This window comes from Melospiza melodia, chromosome 5 (assembly GCF_035770615.1).
Source record: "Melospiza melodia melodia isolate bMelMel2 chromosome 5, bMelMel2.pri, whole genome shotgun sequence".
Classification (NCBI taxonomy): domain Eukaryota; kingdom Metazoa; phylum Chordata; class Aves; order Passeriformes; family Passerellidae; genus Melospiza; species Melospiza melodia.
The window spans coordinates 90767384-90782801 of NC_086198.1; the positions used below are offsets into that span (position 1 = coordinate 90767384).

The 15418-nt window shown below is 60.0% G+C and overlaps 2 protein-coding genes across 2 annotated transcripts in view; one reads left to right on the top strand and one right to left on the bottom strand.

Annotated features, from left to right (window-relative positions):
* Positions 1–10672, top strand: ADISSP (adipose secreted signaling protein). Its single transcript, XM_063157812.1, has 6 exons — positions 1–43; positions 1307–1387; positions 3976–4130; positions 6106–6244; positions 9330–9446; positions 10113–10672. The coding sequence occupies exons 2-6, from the start codon at positions 1369–1371 to the stop codon at positions 10211–10213; spliced, it is 531 nt and encodes a 176-aa protein (XP_063013882.1). The 5' UTR covers positions 1–43; positions 1307–1368; the 3' UTR covers positions 10214–10672.
* The window catches only part of HSPA12B (heat shock protein family A (Hsp70) member 12B), a 20348-nt gene continuing 15551 nt past the window's right edge, over positions 10622–15418 (bottom strand). Inside the window, exons 11-13 of the mRNA XM_063157811.1 lie at positions 14475–14733; positions 14196–14299; positions 10622–13091 (exon numbers count right to left, since the gene is read on the bottom strand). Of these exons, the coding sequence (XP_063013881.1) occupies positions 12451–13091; positions 14196–14299; positions 14475–14733 (1004 nt within the window). The 3' untranslated portion in view covers positions 10622–12450. The remainder of the gene's footprint in view (positions 13092–14195; positions 14300–14474; positions 14734–15418) is intronic.

The following is a 15418-nucleotide window of genomic DNA, read 5'->3' on the forward strand; positions in this document are numbered from 1 at the left end:
GGGCGTGTCCCCGCAGCGGGAAGCGGGCAGCGGGAGCGGCGGGGTGAGCGGGGCGCGGCGACACCGGGGGGACACCGGGGGACACCGGGGGACATTGCGGGGCACCCGGGGCACCCGGGGGGCGGCAGAGGCACCGGGGCAGCCCCGAGGAGGGGCCGAGGGCCGCGGGGAACGGCGGAAGGGAAACGGCGCCGGGAAAGGGGGATGGGGACAACCGCGGCCGCGCTGTCCCCTCCTGGGGGCATGCCACCCCCATGCTGAGCTTGGGGACACTTTTCCTTCACCCCCCACCCAGCATGGCTTGGGACGCCCCCAAATCCCTGGATTTCCCCCGCGGGAGAGGCTCCCGCCTTTTATTCCAGCCCGGTTTTCTTTTATCCCGTTTTTATCCCGAATTTGTGGGGTTTTTTCTCCCCCGTGGAATTCCCGGCGTTTTGGGGTTTTCCCCTTTTCCCAATCCCTGCCGGCATTCCCGCTCCCATGGGGCGATCCCAAAAGGAGGAGGAGGAGGAGGTTTGACCCTCCGATTCCATCCCGGGCATGTTTTTATTTATTTATTTTTTGGGGAGATGTCACATCCCGAATTCCCGGCTGGCGGTGGCGTCTCCGCGTGTTTATCCCGGGAAAAACCATTTGGGAAAAGCTCCAAGTTTGGGATCCGATCTCCCTTTTATCCCGGGAAAAGAGATTTGGGAAAAGCTCCAAATTTGGGATCTGATCTCCCATTTATCCCATTTAGGAAAAGGCTCCAAGTTTGGGATCTGATCCCTCGTTTATCCCGGAAAAAATGATTTGGGAAAGGCTCCAAATTTGGGATCTGATCTCCCTTTTAATCCGGGAAAAATAATCTGGGAAAAGCTCCAAGTTTGGGGTCTGATCTCTCATTTATCCCATTTGGGAAAGGGCTCCAAATTTGGGGTGTGATCCCCCATTTATCCCGGGAAAAACCATTTGGGAAAAGCTCCAAGATTGGGGTCTGATCTCTCGTTTATCCCATTTGGGAAAGGGCTCCAAGTTTGGGATCAGCGCTGGGAATCTGGGGAAAAAAATCCCAAACCTCGGAGATTTTTTCAGGGGGAAAAAAGAGGGAAACTGAGGCACGCTCGGGGGAGGGAATTCCCTAATTGGCGCTTTTCCCGGAGCTTTGGGATCAGGGAATGCCCATTCCAGGCCCTGCTGGAATGGGGCCACCTCGGGGCCACCTCGGGGCCACCTCGGGGCCACCACTGTCCCCGCAAGGGGATGGGAATATGGGACGGGACCGGCGCCTTCCCATTCCCACCCCATTCCCGCCCCATTCCCGCAGAATTCCCGGACGATGCCCCCCGGCCGCTGAATTTGGGGACAGCGACATCGCCGGAGGGACAGATGGCGACAGCCGGCAAGGGTGAGTGCCCGCGTCCCCTCCATGTCCCCGCATCCCGGGATTTGGGGTTTTCCCGGAGCTTTTGGGGTCTCTCTGTGCCCATCCCGGGATCTGAGGGACCCCAAAAGCGCTTTGGGGTGAGAGAAATCCCGAGGAATCTTTGTGGGATTCTGCTCCGGGGATTTCGCTGGGAATGGGGCCAGGGGTGGCTCCTTCCCTGTGGGATAAGGCTGGGAGAGGCCCAGGAGATTCCCAGGAAAAAAAGGGTTGGGGACATCCTGGGGGGGACCCTGAGACCCCCAGGGGGACGCGGTGACCCCGAGGGTCCAGCAGGTTCTGATCCCAGAAATCCCAAATCCGGGGATTCCCTGCTCCCAGAAATCCCAGATCCCATAAATCCCAGATCCAGGGATTTGCTGCTCCCAGAAATCCCTGATCCCATAAATCCCAGTTCCAGGGGATTCCCTGATCCCATAAATCCCAGATCCCACAAATCCCAGATCCAAGGGTTTCCCTGAGCCCATAAATCCCAGATCCTACATATCCCTGATCCAGTGGATTCCCTGATCCCATAAATCCCTGATCCCATAAATTCCAGATCCTGTAAGTCCCAGATCCAAGGGAATCCCTGATCCCATAAATCCCTGATTCCATAAATTCCAGATCCTGTAAGTCCCAGATCCAAGGGAATCCCTGATCCCATAAACCCTTGAACCAGCAGATTCCCTGATCCCACAAATCCCAGAAATCCCAAATCCATGGGAATCCTGGATCCCACAAATCCCAGATCCAGTGGATTCCCTAATCCCCTAAATCCCAAATCCAAGCGAATCCCAGATTCCATTAATCCCCAGTCCAGCGGATTCCTTAATCCCCTAAATCCCAGATCCCATAAACCCAGATCCAAGGGAATCCCTGATCCCACAAATCCCAGATATCCCATAAATCCCCGATCCAGCGGATCCCTCACTGCCACCCCTGCCAGTCCCTGCTGTCCCCTCCCGAGGCCACCCCGAATCCCGGGACACCCCAAATCCCGGGACACCCCAATTCCCGCCTTTCTCCCGCTCCAATCCCAGTGTCCCCAGAGTCCCCGTGCCCGGGAGGGGGCAGCCAAACGTCCCCAAGTGCCACCAGGGTGACAAAGGGATTTGGGATCATTATTTGGGATTATCGAGGGTCGGGATTTGGGATTCGGGATTTGGGATCCGCTCGGATCCTTCGGGATCGCCACCCAGGAGGGTCCCCCGCGTGTGTCCCCGCGCTGTCACCGTGTCCCTCGCTGTCCCCCCCGGTTAATGGCGGGGCCCTAAACCCGGCTCATTAAGCCCGGCTCATTAAAGCCCGGCTCATTAAAGCCCGGCTCATTAAAGGCCGGGCTTCCCGGCGCTGCCAGCACAAAGAGCCCTTTCTTCAGGCGACAAGGGAGGCGACAATCTGCTGCTGGCGTTGGTGACAATCTGCTGCCAGCTGGGAGCAGCGGGAGGAGGAGGAGGAGGAGGAGGAGGAGGAAGGGGCGGATTTTCCATGGAAGCGGCGCACGTGGAAAATCCCACGGGATTTGGGCCTCCGCCGTGGGGACAGCGCTGTCCCCAAGCTGGTGGCAGGGCCGCGGCGCTGCCGTGTGGCCTGTCCTGCTGGCCTTGTCACAGCCGTGTCACCTCCCCGGTGTCACCTCCCCTGTGTCACCTTCCCTTGCCGTGGCACCGCGCAGCCTGAGCAGGGAGCGGAGTCTGCCGAGCCCGGGGACACCTGGGGACACTTGGGGACACTTGGGGACGCTTGGGGACCTTCTGGTCCTTGGAGGGGAGCTGGCTGTGCTCACTTGTCACCCGTGTCCCTCTGTCCCCGTGTCACTTGTCCCAAGGACATCACAGGAGTGAGCGGAGTCTGCCGAGCCTGGGGACACCTGGGGACACTTGGGGACCTTCTGGACATCAGTTGGTGGCCGGTCCCTGCTCGGATGGGAGCTGGCTGTGGTCACTTGTCACCTGTGTCCCTGTGTCACTTGTCCTGAGGACAGCACATGAGGGAGAAGAGTCTGCCGAGCCTGGGGACACTTGGGGACACTTTGGCATGCTTGGGGACCCTCTGGACATCAGCTGGTGGCCTTTCCCTGCTCGGAGGGGAGCTGGCTGTGCTCACTTGTCACCTGTGTCCCTCTGTCCCTGTGTCACTTGTCCTGAGGACATCACAGGAGGGAGCGGAGTCTGCTGAGCTTGGGGACACCTGGGGACACTTGGGGACATTTGGGGACCCTCTGGGCATGGGCTGGTGGCACTTCCACGCTCTCCCCCCTTCTCACCTGTTCCCCATGTCCCCAGCCTGTGTCACTTGTCCCAAGGACATCACAGGAGGGAGAGGAGTCTGCTGAGCCTGGGGATGCTTGGGGACACTTGGGGACACTTGGGGACCCTCTCGGCATGTCCCGGTGGCCTTTCCCTGCTCGGAGAGGAGCTGGCTGTTCCCCCAGATCCCCACAGGTGACGCAGGCAGGGCGTGACAGGGAAGCCTCTCCCGGTGCCACCACGCTCCGTCCCCAAGGCGAGGCCACCTGCCCTTGGGGACAGGGCTGTGACACGGGCCCGTTGTCACTCTGTCACCCGCAGGCAGCAAGGGGAAGGGGCCAGCGGTGCGCTTCACCCCCGAGGGGACGCAGGGCCAGCAGCAGGAGGGGACACAGGGCCACGTGCACTTCCAGGAGCAGCTGCACGACTCGGCCGTGATGGTGACACAGGACAAGGACGGCCACTTCCTGGTCAAGGTGGGGGACAGGGGGACAGCGGGGCGGTGTCACCATCCCCTGGGGACTCGGGGGCTCCCAAATCCCGAAAATTCCCGGATTTCGAGGCGTCACCACCCCAGAATTCCGTGTCATTCCTTAGCGCTGCTCCCCGAGGGCACCAACTCCGGTTTGTCCCCCAAACCCAGCGCCACATTTGGGTGGCTTTGGGGACACAGGGGACACATGGACACATGGCACTGTCCCCTCTGCCGTGTTTTGGGGAGGTTGAGTCCGCTCTGAATCCCATCAGGGCCATTCCCTGTTATCCCGGTTATCCCGCGGGGTGTCACAGCTCCGGGGGCGGCGCCAGGGGAGGGGACAGGAGCCACCCGCGGTGCCACCAACGTGTGGCACCTGCAGCTGCCACCAGCGGCGCTGAGTCACAGCCTCGTGGCCGGAATTCCATCCCAAATCCCCAAATCCGGCGCTGCCGCCGGGGGCGGCCCCTGTTTGTGTTCCCACCGCATGACAATGATGGGGTGGCAGTGCCACCCACGGGGACACGGGGACACGGGGAGGGGATGTGCCTGGGAAAACAGATCCTGGTTGTTTTTCCGGGGTTTTAAAGGGATAAATCCCAAAATTATTGGGGGAAAAAAGAGCTTGGGGCTCGTCCTGATTCCTTGGACACTCCACAGAAAAATTGGGAATTTCAGCCCAGCCGGGAATTGCTTCCCAAAATCCCACCCCAAATGTCCCCATTCCCTGTGTCCTTGTCCCCAAATCCTCCTCCAGCTCTCCTGGAGCCCCTTCAGGCTCTGGAATTTTCTCCCTGAATCCTTTTCCAGCTCTTTGGGATGATCCCACCCCATGGGGGCATTTTGGGAATTCCAAAAATCCCGCCTCAAATGTCCCCATTCCCTTTGTCCTTGTTTTAAAGGGATAAATCCCAAAAATGATTGGGGAGGGAAAGAGCTTGGGGCTCGTCCTGATTCCTTGGACACTCCACAGAAAAATTGGGAATTTCAGCCCAGCCGGGAATTCCTTCCCAAAATCCCACCCCAAATGTCCCCATTCCCTGTGTCCTTGTCCCAAATCCCCTTCCAGCTGTCCTGGAGCCCCTTTAGGCTCTGGAAGGTTCTCCCTGGATCCTTTTCCAGCCCTTTGGGATGATCCCACCCCATGGGGGCATTTTGGGAATTCCAAAAATCTCGCCTCAAATGTCCCCATTCCCTTTGTCCTTGTTTTAAAGGGATAAATCCCAAAAATGATTGGGGAGGGAAAGAGCTTGGGGCTCGTCCTGATTCCTTGGACACTCCCAGGGATCGACAAAAAATTTGGGAATTTCAGCCCAGCCGGGAATTCCTTCCCAAAATCCCACCCCAAATGTCCCCATTCCCTGTGTCCTTGTCCCAGATCCCCTTCCAGCTGTCCTGGAGCCCCTTTAGGCTCTGGAAGGTTCTCCCTGGATCCTTTTCCAGCTCTTTGGGATGGATTTTGGGAATTCCACCCTCCGCATCCTGGCCCCGGATGTTTTTTCCCTCAGGGATCGTTCCCTTCCCAAAATGGATTTTTCCAAGGCTCTGCAGGGCTCTGCTTTTTGTCATGACAGCGGAAAAATTCCATGGGCAGAGGCACTCCTGCCTTTTCCGGGGACAGCTGGAAAACCTCTCCCTGCTCCTGTGACACCCATGGGTTCTTATTCCCAGATTTTTGTCCCAAAATTCCATATTTTTCCTGCATTTTTTGGGGACAAAATCATCCTGTCTGTTACCTTTCCTTGATTTATTTTTTGAAATTATTCCTGTTATTTCCTGAATTATCTCTTATTTATTATTTCCTGAATTTTTTTTTAGGGCACAAATCCTGGATTTAACATATTTAGGATAATTCCCCCTTTCCAGGTGCTGTCCCCACCTTCCTGGGGACCCTCCATTATCCCTTGTCCCCAAAGGGGGGGTGACAATGCCACCCCAGCCCTGGTGTCACCCCCATATCCCGCTTTCTTTTCCAGGTGGGATTCCTGAAGATCCTGCACAAGTACGAGATCACCTTCGTGCTGCCCCCCGTGCCCAGCCTGGGCAAGGACATTTGTCCCCTCCCTGTCCCCAACCCCAACCTGCGCATCGTCAGTGTCACCTCCCTGCCCGAAGGTACCGTGTCCCCTCCTTGTCCCCAGCGTCCCCTCCTTGTCCCCAGTGTCCCCATCCCGTACCCGGCCCTTTCCCAAAGGGGCCACACCCAGGAATTGTCCCCTCAGTGTTTCTTGAGGGAGGTGACAATTCCTTGTCCTCAGGGATGTCCCTGATGTCCCCAGATTTTGTTATTTTGTTGTTGTTGGGATTTTCCTTTCCCGGGGGGGCTCCAAACCCTGACAGGGGACAGGGACAAGGATTGCTCCAAGAGGTGCCACCCTCCGCTTTGGGGACAATTGGGTGCTGTGACATCCATGGGATCCCGGAGCTTGGGGACAGCTGAGCTGGGTGGCAGTTCCTTGGGGACACGGGCTCCGCTCTGAGGACACCACAGGTCCCCAAGGCCACCTCAGTCCCATCCCAGATGTCCCACAGCCAATGGATGCTGCTTCCCACATCCCTGTCCCCTCGGTGTCACCTCCCGGCAGTGGGGACAGGGCGGGGCTTTGGTGTCACCTCCCTGCGGTGGGGACAGGGCGGGGACAGGGCGGGGCTTTGGTGTCACCTCCCAGCGGTGGGGACAGGGCGGGGACAGGGTGGGGACAGAGCTGGGCTTTGGTGTCACCTCCTGACAGTGGGGACAGGGCAGAGACAGGGCGGGGCGTTGGTGTCACCTCCCGGCAGTGGGGACAGGGCGGGGCTTTGGTGTCACCTCCCTGCGGTGGGGACAGGGCAGAGACAGGGCGAGGCGTTGGTGTCACCTCCTGTCAGTGGGGACAGGGCGGGGACAGAGCTGGGCTTTGGTGTCACCTCCCGGCAGTGGGGACAGGGCGGGGACAGGGCTGGGCTTTGGTGTCACCTCCCGGCAGTGGGGACAGGGCGGGGACAGGGCTGGGCTTTGGTGTCACCTCCTGGCAGTGGGGACAGTGGGGACAGGGCTGGGTTTTGGTGTCACCTCCTGGCAGTGGGGACAGTGGGGACAGGGCTGGGTTTTGGTGTCACCTCCTGGCAGTGGGGACAGTGGGGACAGGGCTGGGTTTTGGTGTCACCTCCCTGCGGTGGGGACAGGGCGGGGACAGGGCTGGGTTTTGGTGTCACCTCCCTGCGGTGGGGACAGGGCGGGGACAGAGCTGGGTTTTGGTGTCACCTCCCGGCAGTGGGGACAGGGCGGAGACAGGGCTGGGCTTTGGTGTCACCTCCTGACAGTGGGGACAGGGCAGAGACAGGGCGGGGCGTTGGTGTCACCTCCTGACAGTGGGGACAGGGCAGAGACAGGGCGGGGCGTTCGTGTCACCTCCCGGCAGTGGGGACAGGGCTGGGCTTTGGTGTCACCTCCCGGCAGTGGGGACAGGGCAGGGATGGGACTTTTCCCACCCACCGCTGGCTCCACCCCGAAAAAAACACTTTAGGGTTTGTTTGGAGAGTCCCACCGGGGATTGGGATCAGGATCGGGGGCAGGGGTGGGATTGGGGATCCAGGATTGGGGCTGAGATCGGAGTTGGGATCGGGACCGGGACTGGGACTGGGATCAGAGCCGGGGTTGGGTCTGGGATCAGGACTGGAATCAGGAACGGGATTGGGATTAGAGCCAGGATTGGGGTTGGGATCAAGGCTGGAATCAGGAATGGGATTGGGACTGGGATTAGAGCCAGGATTGGGGTTGGGATCAAGGCTTGAATCAGGAATGGGATTGGGACTGGGATTAGAGCCAGGATTGGGGTTGGGATCAAGGCTGGAATCAGGAACGGGATTGGAGCCGAGATTGGAGCCAGAAGCCGGAATCAGGGCTGGGATTGGGACTGGGATCAGAACCGGGGGTGGGGCTGGATCAGGACCAGGATAGGAGCCAGGAGCCAGGACTGAACCAGGACTGAGGCCAGAATCAGGAGTGGGACTGAGATCAGGGTCAGGATTGGGAACAGGACGAAGACTGAGGCCAAAATAGGGACTGGGATGGGAGCCGAGATTGGAATTGGAGCTGGGATCGGGATCGGGATTGGAGCTGGGATCGGGATTGGGGCTGGGATCGGGATTGGAGCCGGGATTGGGACTGGAGCCGGGATCAGGGCCAGGGCCTCTCTGGAGCAGGGGAAAGGAGCCCTGGGGAAGCCCATGAGTTGCAGGGGGGACGGGCAGGGCAGGGAGGGGACAGGGACAGACAGGGCAGGGCAGGGAGGGGACAGGAAGGTGCAGGGAGGGCAGGGAAGGGCACAGAGGGAAAGGAGGGCTCAGACAGGGCAGGGAAGTTTCAGGAAGGGCAGGGAAGGTTCAGAGAGGGGCAGACAGGGCAGGGAAGGTACAGGCAGGTAAAGGCAGGGCAGAGAATATTCAGGGAAGGGCAGGCAGGGTTAGGAGGGCACAGGCAGGACTCGGGCGCTGACGGCAGGGCAGGGGAGGGTCAAGGAGGGCAGAGAAGCATCAGGCAGGCACAGGCAGGGCAAGGAGGTTTCAGGGAGAGCAGGGAAACTTCAGGAAGGTGCAGGCAAGTTGAGGAGGGCAGGGAAGTTTCAGGGAAGGTTCAGGAAGGTGCAGGCAGGCACAGGTAGGACAGGAAAGGTTCAGGAAGGCCAGGGAAGTTTCAGGAGAGGGTAAGGAGGGCACACGCAGGGTGACAAGGGGTCAGGCAGGGTGACAAGGGCTCAGGCAGGCACAGGCAGGGTGAGGAGGGCACAGGAAAGGCAGGAAGGGTTTAGGGAGGGCCAAGAAGGTTCTGGAAGGCGCAGGCAGGATGAAGAGGGCACAGGCAGGGTGAGGAGGGGCCAGGCAGGGTGAGGAGGACTCAGGCTGGGTGAGGAGGGCACGGGCAGGGTGAGGAGGGCCTAGACAGGGTGAGGAAGGCTCAGGCTGGCTCAGGCAGGGGTAGGGGGGCACAGGCAGGGTGAGGAAGGTGCAGTCAGGGTGAAGAGGCCACAGACAGGGTGAGGAGGGCACAGGCTGGGTGAGGAGGGCATAGGCAGTGCTCAGGCTGGCACAGGCAGGGTGAGGAGGGCACAGGCAGGGCTCCGGCTGGCACAGGCAGGCACGGGCAGGGTGATGAGGACACAGGCAGGGTGAGGAGGGCACAGACAGCTCTCCAGCAGCCCCTCCCTGTCCCCACGTCCAGGGCACAGCGTGCGCTGCGAGTACATGGCGCACAAGGAGGGCGTGCTGAAGGAGGAGCTGCTGCTGGCCGGACACAGTCCCGGCCACATCAAGGTCACCGTGCAGGCCCGGGTCATGGGTAAGGGTCCCTCCCTGTCCCCTTCCCTCCCCGCCCAGGCCCAGCCACTCTTCCCAGTTGTCCCAGTGTCCCAGTTCAGGTGTGGCGCTGTCCCAGCTCCAGGGCACTCTTGAGGAATTGCCCAAAATGGGGGATTTCATCCCAAAAACTCCCCAGCCCAGGGGTTGAGGAGAGCCCTGGGATGGGGTGAAGGGAGGGGTTGGGGGGTGACCCCAATGTCCCTGGAGTCCCTGTGCCTGGTTGGGTCCCCCCTTTGTCCCTGGGACCCTCACCTTGTCCCTGGGATGTCCCCTGTCCCTGGGACCCTCCCTTGTCCCTGGGACCCCCACCTTGTCCCTGGGACTCCCCCGCCTTGTTCCTGGGATATCCCCTGTCCCTGGCACCCCTTTGTCATTGGGACCCCCCATCCCTGGAACCCTCCCCATAAGCCCTAACACCCCCTTGTTCCCTGTGTCCCCCACCTCATATCCCAGCCACCCCCAGCCCCCCGAGGTTGTCAGCACCCCTGGGCAGTGACCACAGCGGTGACACAAGGGACAGCACATCCCCCACCCATCCCAGCACTGGGAGCCTAAAACCACCCCCAAACTCCTTAAAAAAGGGACATTCCCACCCCCCACCCCCCAAAAAGAGCTGTCCCCGAGCCGTGTCCCCTGCTGTCCCCAGACCGTCACCACGGGACGCCGATGCTTCTGGACGGGGTGCGCTGCATGGGAGCCGAGCTGGAGTACGACTCAGAGCAGAGCGAGTGGCACGGCTTCGACTGACCCCAGAGCCCACCCCGGGGCACCCCAAAGTCCCCAGAGCACAGCATGGTCCCCAAAGCGGGCAGAGGGGGGGACCCCGCTCATTGCTGCTGCTGCTGCTGCTTCGCCCTCACCCCGCAGCCCCGTGTTGGGGGTTTTGGGGGAATTGTGCCTCTTGGGGTGGGAATTTTTCCCTCTTTTCTGGGGTGGGGGAGGAATTTTGCCTGTGGAATGTGGGGCAGGAGTGGGGAGTCCCCAGTGGCTTCGGGGTTGGGGCTGTGTCCCCCTGCCGTGTCCCCCTGCCATGTCTTTGTGTTGCTGCCAGCACCTCTTTTTTGGGGTTTTTGTTTGTTTTTTTTTCTCAGATTTTTTTCCTGTTTTTTTTTCTCTGTTTTCCCATTTTTTTTCCTCATGGTACCAGGACCAGGAGCAGTTTCAGGAGGTTTTATGTGCCTACAAATATATATATATATATATATATGTATATAAATATAAAGATATTTTACATGCCTGGGGGAGGGGTTAAAGTACAAAATCCCACCTCGGGAAGGAGGAAAATCCCACTGGGAATGGGATGGGAGCCCAAATCCCCTCCATGACCCTGCCCAGAGGGACAGGGGACACCCCCGGGTGGACGATCCCAAACAGTCCTGGATGGGGGATGGGGAGGGGTCGTGAGACCAATTCCAGTTAAAGGGGGGCTGGGAGAGGGTGGGGGACAGGGATTGGGGTCCCCAGGATAATGGGGGGTCTCAGTCTGGGAGGGAGTCAATGGTGCCAGGTCCTGGCATGGTCACCACAGTGACAGGAGATCTCAGCTGGGGTGCAAATCGGTGGTGGCATCTCCAGGAAGGTCTCAGTTGGACAAGAAGTCCATGGTGGCATCTCCAGGAAGGTCTCAGTTGGACAGGAAGTTAATGGTGGTAGGTCCTAGAAGTCCTCATGATGCTGGTGAAGTCTCGGCTGGAGATGAAATTGATGGTGGCATTTCCTAAGGCCTCTCAGTTGGCCAGGAGGTTGATGGTGGGAGCTCCTGGGACTGTCCCCACAATAACAAGGACTCTCAGTTGGACAGGATTCAGTGGTGGCAGATCCCAGGATGGCCTCAGTTGAAGACGAAGTCAGTGGTGGCATCTCCCAGAGGTCCACACAGTGGTGGTCCCAATGTCAGTTGGTGGCATCTCCAAGGAGGTCTAATTGGGACAGTGGTGGCATCTCCCAGGAGTGTCCCCACAATGACAGAGACTCTCAGTTGGAGATGAAGTCCATGGTGGCAGGTCCTGGGATTGTCCCCACAATGACAAGGACTCTCAGTTGGACAGGAAGTTGATGGTGGCATCTTCCAGGGGTGTCCCCACAATCACAGGGTCCCTCAGGTGGAGATGAAGTCCATGGTGGCATCTCCAAGAGGGTCTCAGATGGATGGGAAGTCAATGGTGGCATATTCCAGGGGGGTCCCCACAATGCCAGGGCCCCTCAGTTGGACAGGAAGTCAAGGGTGGCAGGTCCTGGGGGTGTCCCCATAATGACAGGAGGTCTCAGTTGGAGATTAATAAAATGGTGGAGTCTCCAGGAAGGTCTCAGTTGGACAGGAAGTCGATGGTGGCACATCCCAGGGGCCCCTCTGATGGTCAGGAAATCAATGGTGGCATGTCTCAGGAGCCCCTCAATTCGATGAGAAATCGATGGTGGCACATCCTGGATAGTCCCAGTTGGACAGGGAGTCGATGGTGGCACATCCCAGGGACCCCTCAATTGGATGAGAAGTTGATGGTGGCACGTCTTGGGTAGTCCCAGTTGCACCGGAAGTCGATGGTGGCATGTCCTGGGTAGTCTCAGATGCACAGGAAGCTGATGGTGGCACATCCCAGGGTCATCTCAATTGGACAGGAAGTTGATGGTGACACATCCTGGGTAGTCCCAGATGGACAGGAATTTGATGGTGGCAAATCCCAGGGGCCCCTCAGTTGAATAGGAAGTCAATGGTGGCATGTCCCAGGGGCCCCTCAATTGGATGGAAAGTTGATGGTGGCACATCCTGGGTAGTCTCAGTTGGACGCAAAGTCAATAGTGGCATGTCCCAGGGCCCCTCAGTTGGACAGGAAGTCGATGGTGGCACATCCTGGGTAGTCCCAGTAGGACAGGAAGTCAATGGTGGCACATCCCAAGACCCCTCAGTTGGACAGGAAGTCAATGGTGGCACATCCTGGGTAGTCCCAGTTGGACAGGAAGTCAATGGTGGCACATCCCAGGGCCCCTCAGTTGGACAGGAAGTCGATGGTGGCCCTGACGCTGCGCGCCGTGCGCGTGTCCAGCGCCGTCACCTTGATCTCGGTGTCCCCGAACTGCATGCTGGTGCGGATCTCGCGCCGGCCCCGCGCCGCGCCCGCGTCCCCCGCGTCCCCCAGCTCCAGGCTGATGGTGCCGCACTTCCTGACGCCGGGGTCGGTGATGTACACCACGTCATCCCTGTCACAGCAGTAGATGTTGATGATGGTCCGGCGCTGGCCGGGCCGGGCCGGGCAGTAGCTCCGCTGGACCACCTCTCCCAAGGCCACCGACTCGTCCACGGTGACGAACTTCTCGAAGATGTCGGTGCACCAGTTCTTGCCCTCCTTGACCAGCAGCTTCTCGCGCGGGTGCTTGCCCTCCACGAACTTGTTGAGGACACCCACGCCGTAGGTGAGCGGGGAGCGGCGCACCCGCACCACGCCGGGGTCGAGGCCGAAGAGCACGGCCCCCTTGAGGATGGTGAGCCCCACGTCCTGCGGGACAATGACGCGGCAGCAGTGGCCGAAGGCGGCCTGCACCGCCCGCTGCAGCATGGCCGACTCGGCAAAGCCGCCCACCAGGAACAGGAACTTGATGCCGTGGACCTCGGGTTTCTTCAGGAGGGCGTCTGGAGGGGGGGATAAAAGGGGAGGTTTGGGGTTGGGATGGGGGAGAAGGGGTGTGGGGGTGATGGGGGGGCAGGGATGAGGGGAGTCCAGGAATGGGGGAAGTTCCAGGGATGCCAGGAAGGGGGCCAAAGGACAGGGAGGGTCCCAGGGACAAGGGACGGGGGGGGTGGTCCCGGGGACAAGGGGGGGTTCTAGGGACAAGGGGGTTTCCAGGGACAATGGGGGTTCCAGGGACAAGAAGGGTTTTAGGGATAAAAGGTTTCCAAGGACAATGGGGATTCCAGGGACAATGGGGATTCCAGGGATAAAAGGTTTCCAGGGACAATGGGGATTCCAGGGACAAGGGCTGGTCCTAGGGACAATGGGGTTCCAGGGATTAAAGGTTCCCAAGGACAATGGGAGATTCCAGTGATGATGAATGTTCCAGGAATGGGGGATCCCAGGGACAAGGTGAGTTCTAGGGATGGAGTGGATTGCAGAGATAAGGGTGGTTCCAGGGACAAGATGGGTTCCAGGGACAGGGAAGGTCCCAGGGATGAAGGGGAGTCCCAGGCACAGGAGGGTCCCAGGGACAGGAGCAGGGCCACAGGGACAAAGGGGATCCCAGGATGTAGGATTGTCCCAGGGATGGGGGGGATCTCTCAGGCATGGGATGGTCCCAAGGATGGGGGGGCTCATAGGGTAAAGGATGGTCCCAGGGACAGGAATGATTCCAAGGATGAAGGGGCTCCCAGGAATGATGGGAATGATCCCAGGAATGGGAGTCTCCCACTAACAGGGCAGGTCCCAGGGATGGGGAGTGACCCCAGGGACAGGGGGTGGCACAGGGACAGGGGTTCCCCATGGATGGACAGGGGGTGGCACAGGGACAGGGGTTCCCCATGGATGGACAGGGGGTGGCACAGGGACAGGGGTTCCCCATGGATGGACAGGGGTTGGCACAGGGACAGGGGTTCCCCAGGGATGGACAGGGGGTGGCACAGGGACAGGGGTTCCCCATGGATGGACAGGGGTTGGCACAGGGACAGGGGTTCCCCAGGGATGGACAGGGGATGGCACAGGGACAGGGGTTCCCCAGGGGTGGCCATGTCCCCGGGCCCCACCGATGTGCTGGATGATGTGGGTGATGGTCGGCTGGAACAGCTCGTTCATGGCCTCGGGGGACATCCGCAGCATCCCTTGGGACGACCACTTCACCAGGTTCACACTGGGGACAGACAGGGGACCTGGGGGTGACAAGGAGCTCCCGCCTGGTTCTTTCCTGTCCTCTCCCCTCCCACCCTATCCCGCCTTTCCTCCCTCTCTTGCCCTCTCCCACCTCAGTGTCACTCCCACCGTGTCCCCACGCTCCCGAGACGTCCCCAACCCGTGGCACCCCTCACTTGCTCTTGCGGAGCGCGGTCTCCACGTTGTGGCCGCGGTGTTTGCGGTAGAAGTCAATGAAGGAGAAGGGCAGGGAGATGTTGAGGGGGCTGGAGCGGCTCGGGGCGGCCGCACGCTTCCTCGCCTCGAAGGCGATGGTCAGGTCCACCCAGGCCGCCGGACGCTTGGCCTTGAAGGTGGCGATGAAATCGTCCCCGAAGATGTGGCACAGAAGCTTCTCGAAGGCCAGGTCCACGCCCACGGCCCCGTAGGGACCTCCTGAGGGACAAGGGTAGGGTCAGGAGGTGGCCCCGTGGTTGCTGTGTCCCCATGGCAGCCATGTCCCCCATCACCACATTCTCCCACATCTCCGTGTCCCTATGTCCCCTACATCCCCACGTCCCTGTGGCCGCCATGTCTGCAATCCCCATGTCCCTGTGGTCCCCATGTCTGCTGTCCCCATGTCCCTGTGGTCCCCATGTCCACCATCCCCCTATACTTGTGGTACCCACACCCCCATGTCTCCCATCCCCATTTCCCCGTGTCAGCTTGACATCCTCATGTCCCCCATCACTGTGTCCCCCATATCCTCCACATCTCCATGTCCTTCATATCCCCCATGTCCCCCCCAACACCATATCCCCACATCTCCCATGTCCCCATGTCTTCATCCCCACGTCCTTGTCCTCCCCCCATGTCCCTGTGTCCCCCACCCCCATGTCCCCGTGTCTCCTATATCCCCCATCCTGATGTCCTCATGTCCCCCTTCACCACAGCCCCCTTATCCCCCATGTCCCCATGTCCCCCCCAACACCATATCCCCACATCCCCCCCATTCCCAAGTCCCCATGTCCATCATCTCCATGTCCTTGTCCGCCCCATGTCCCCCATGTCCCTGTGTCACCCGCATCTCCATGTCCCACTTCCCCACATCCTGAGGTCCCCACACATCCCCGTGGCACCC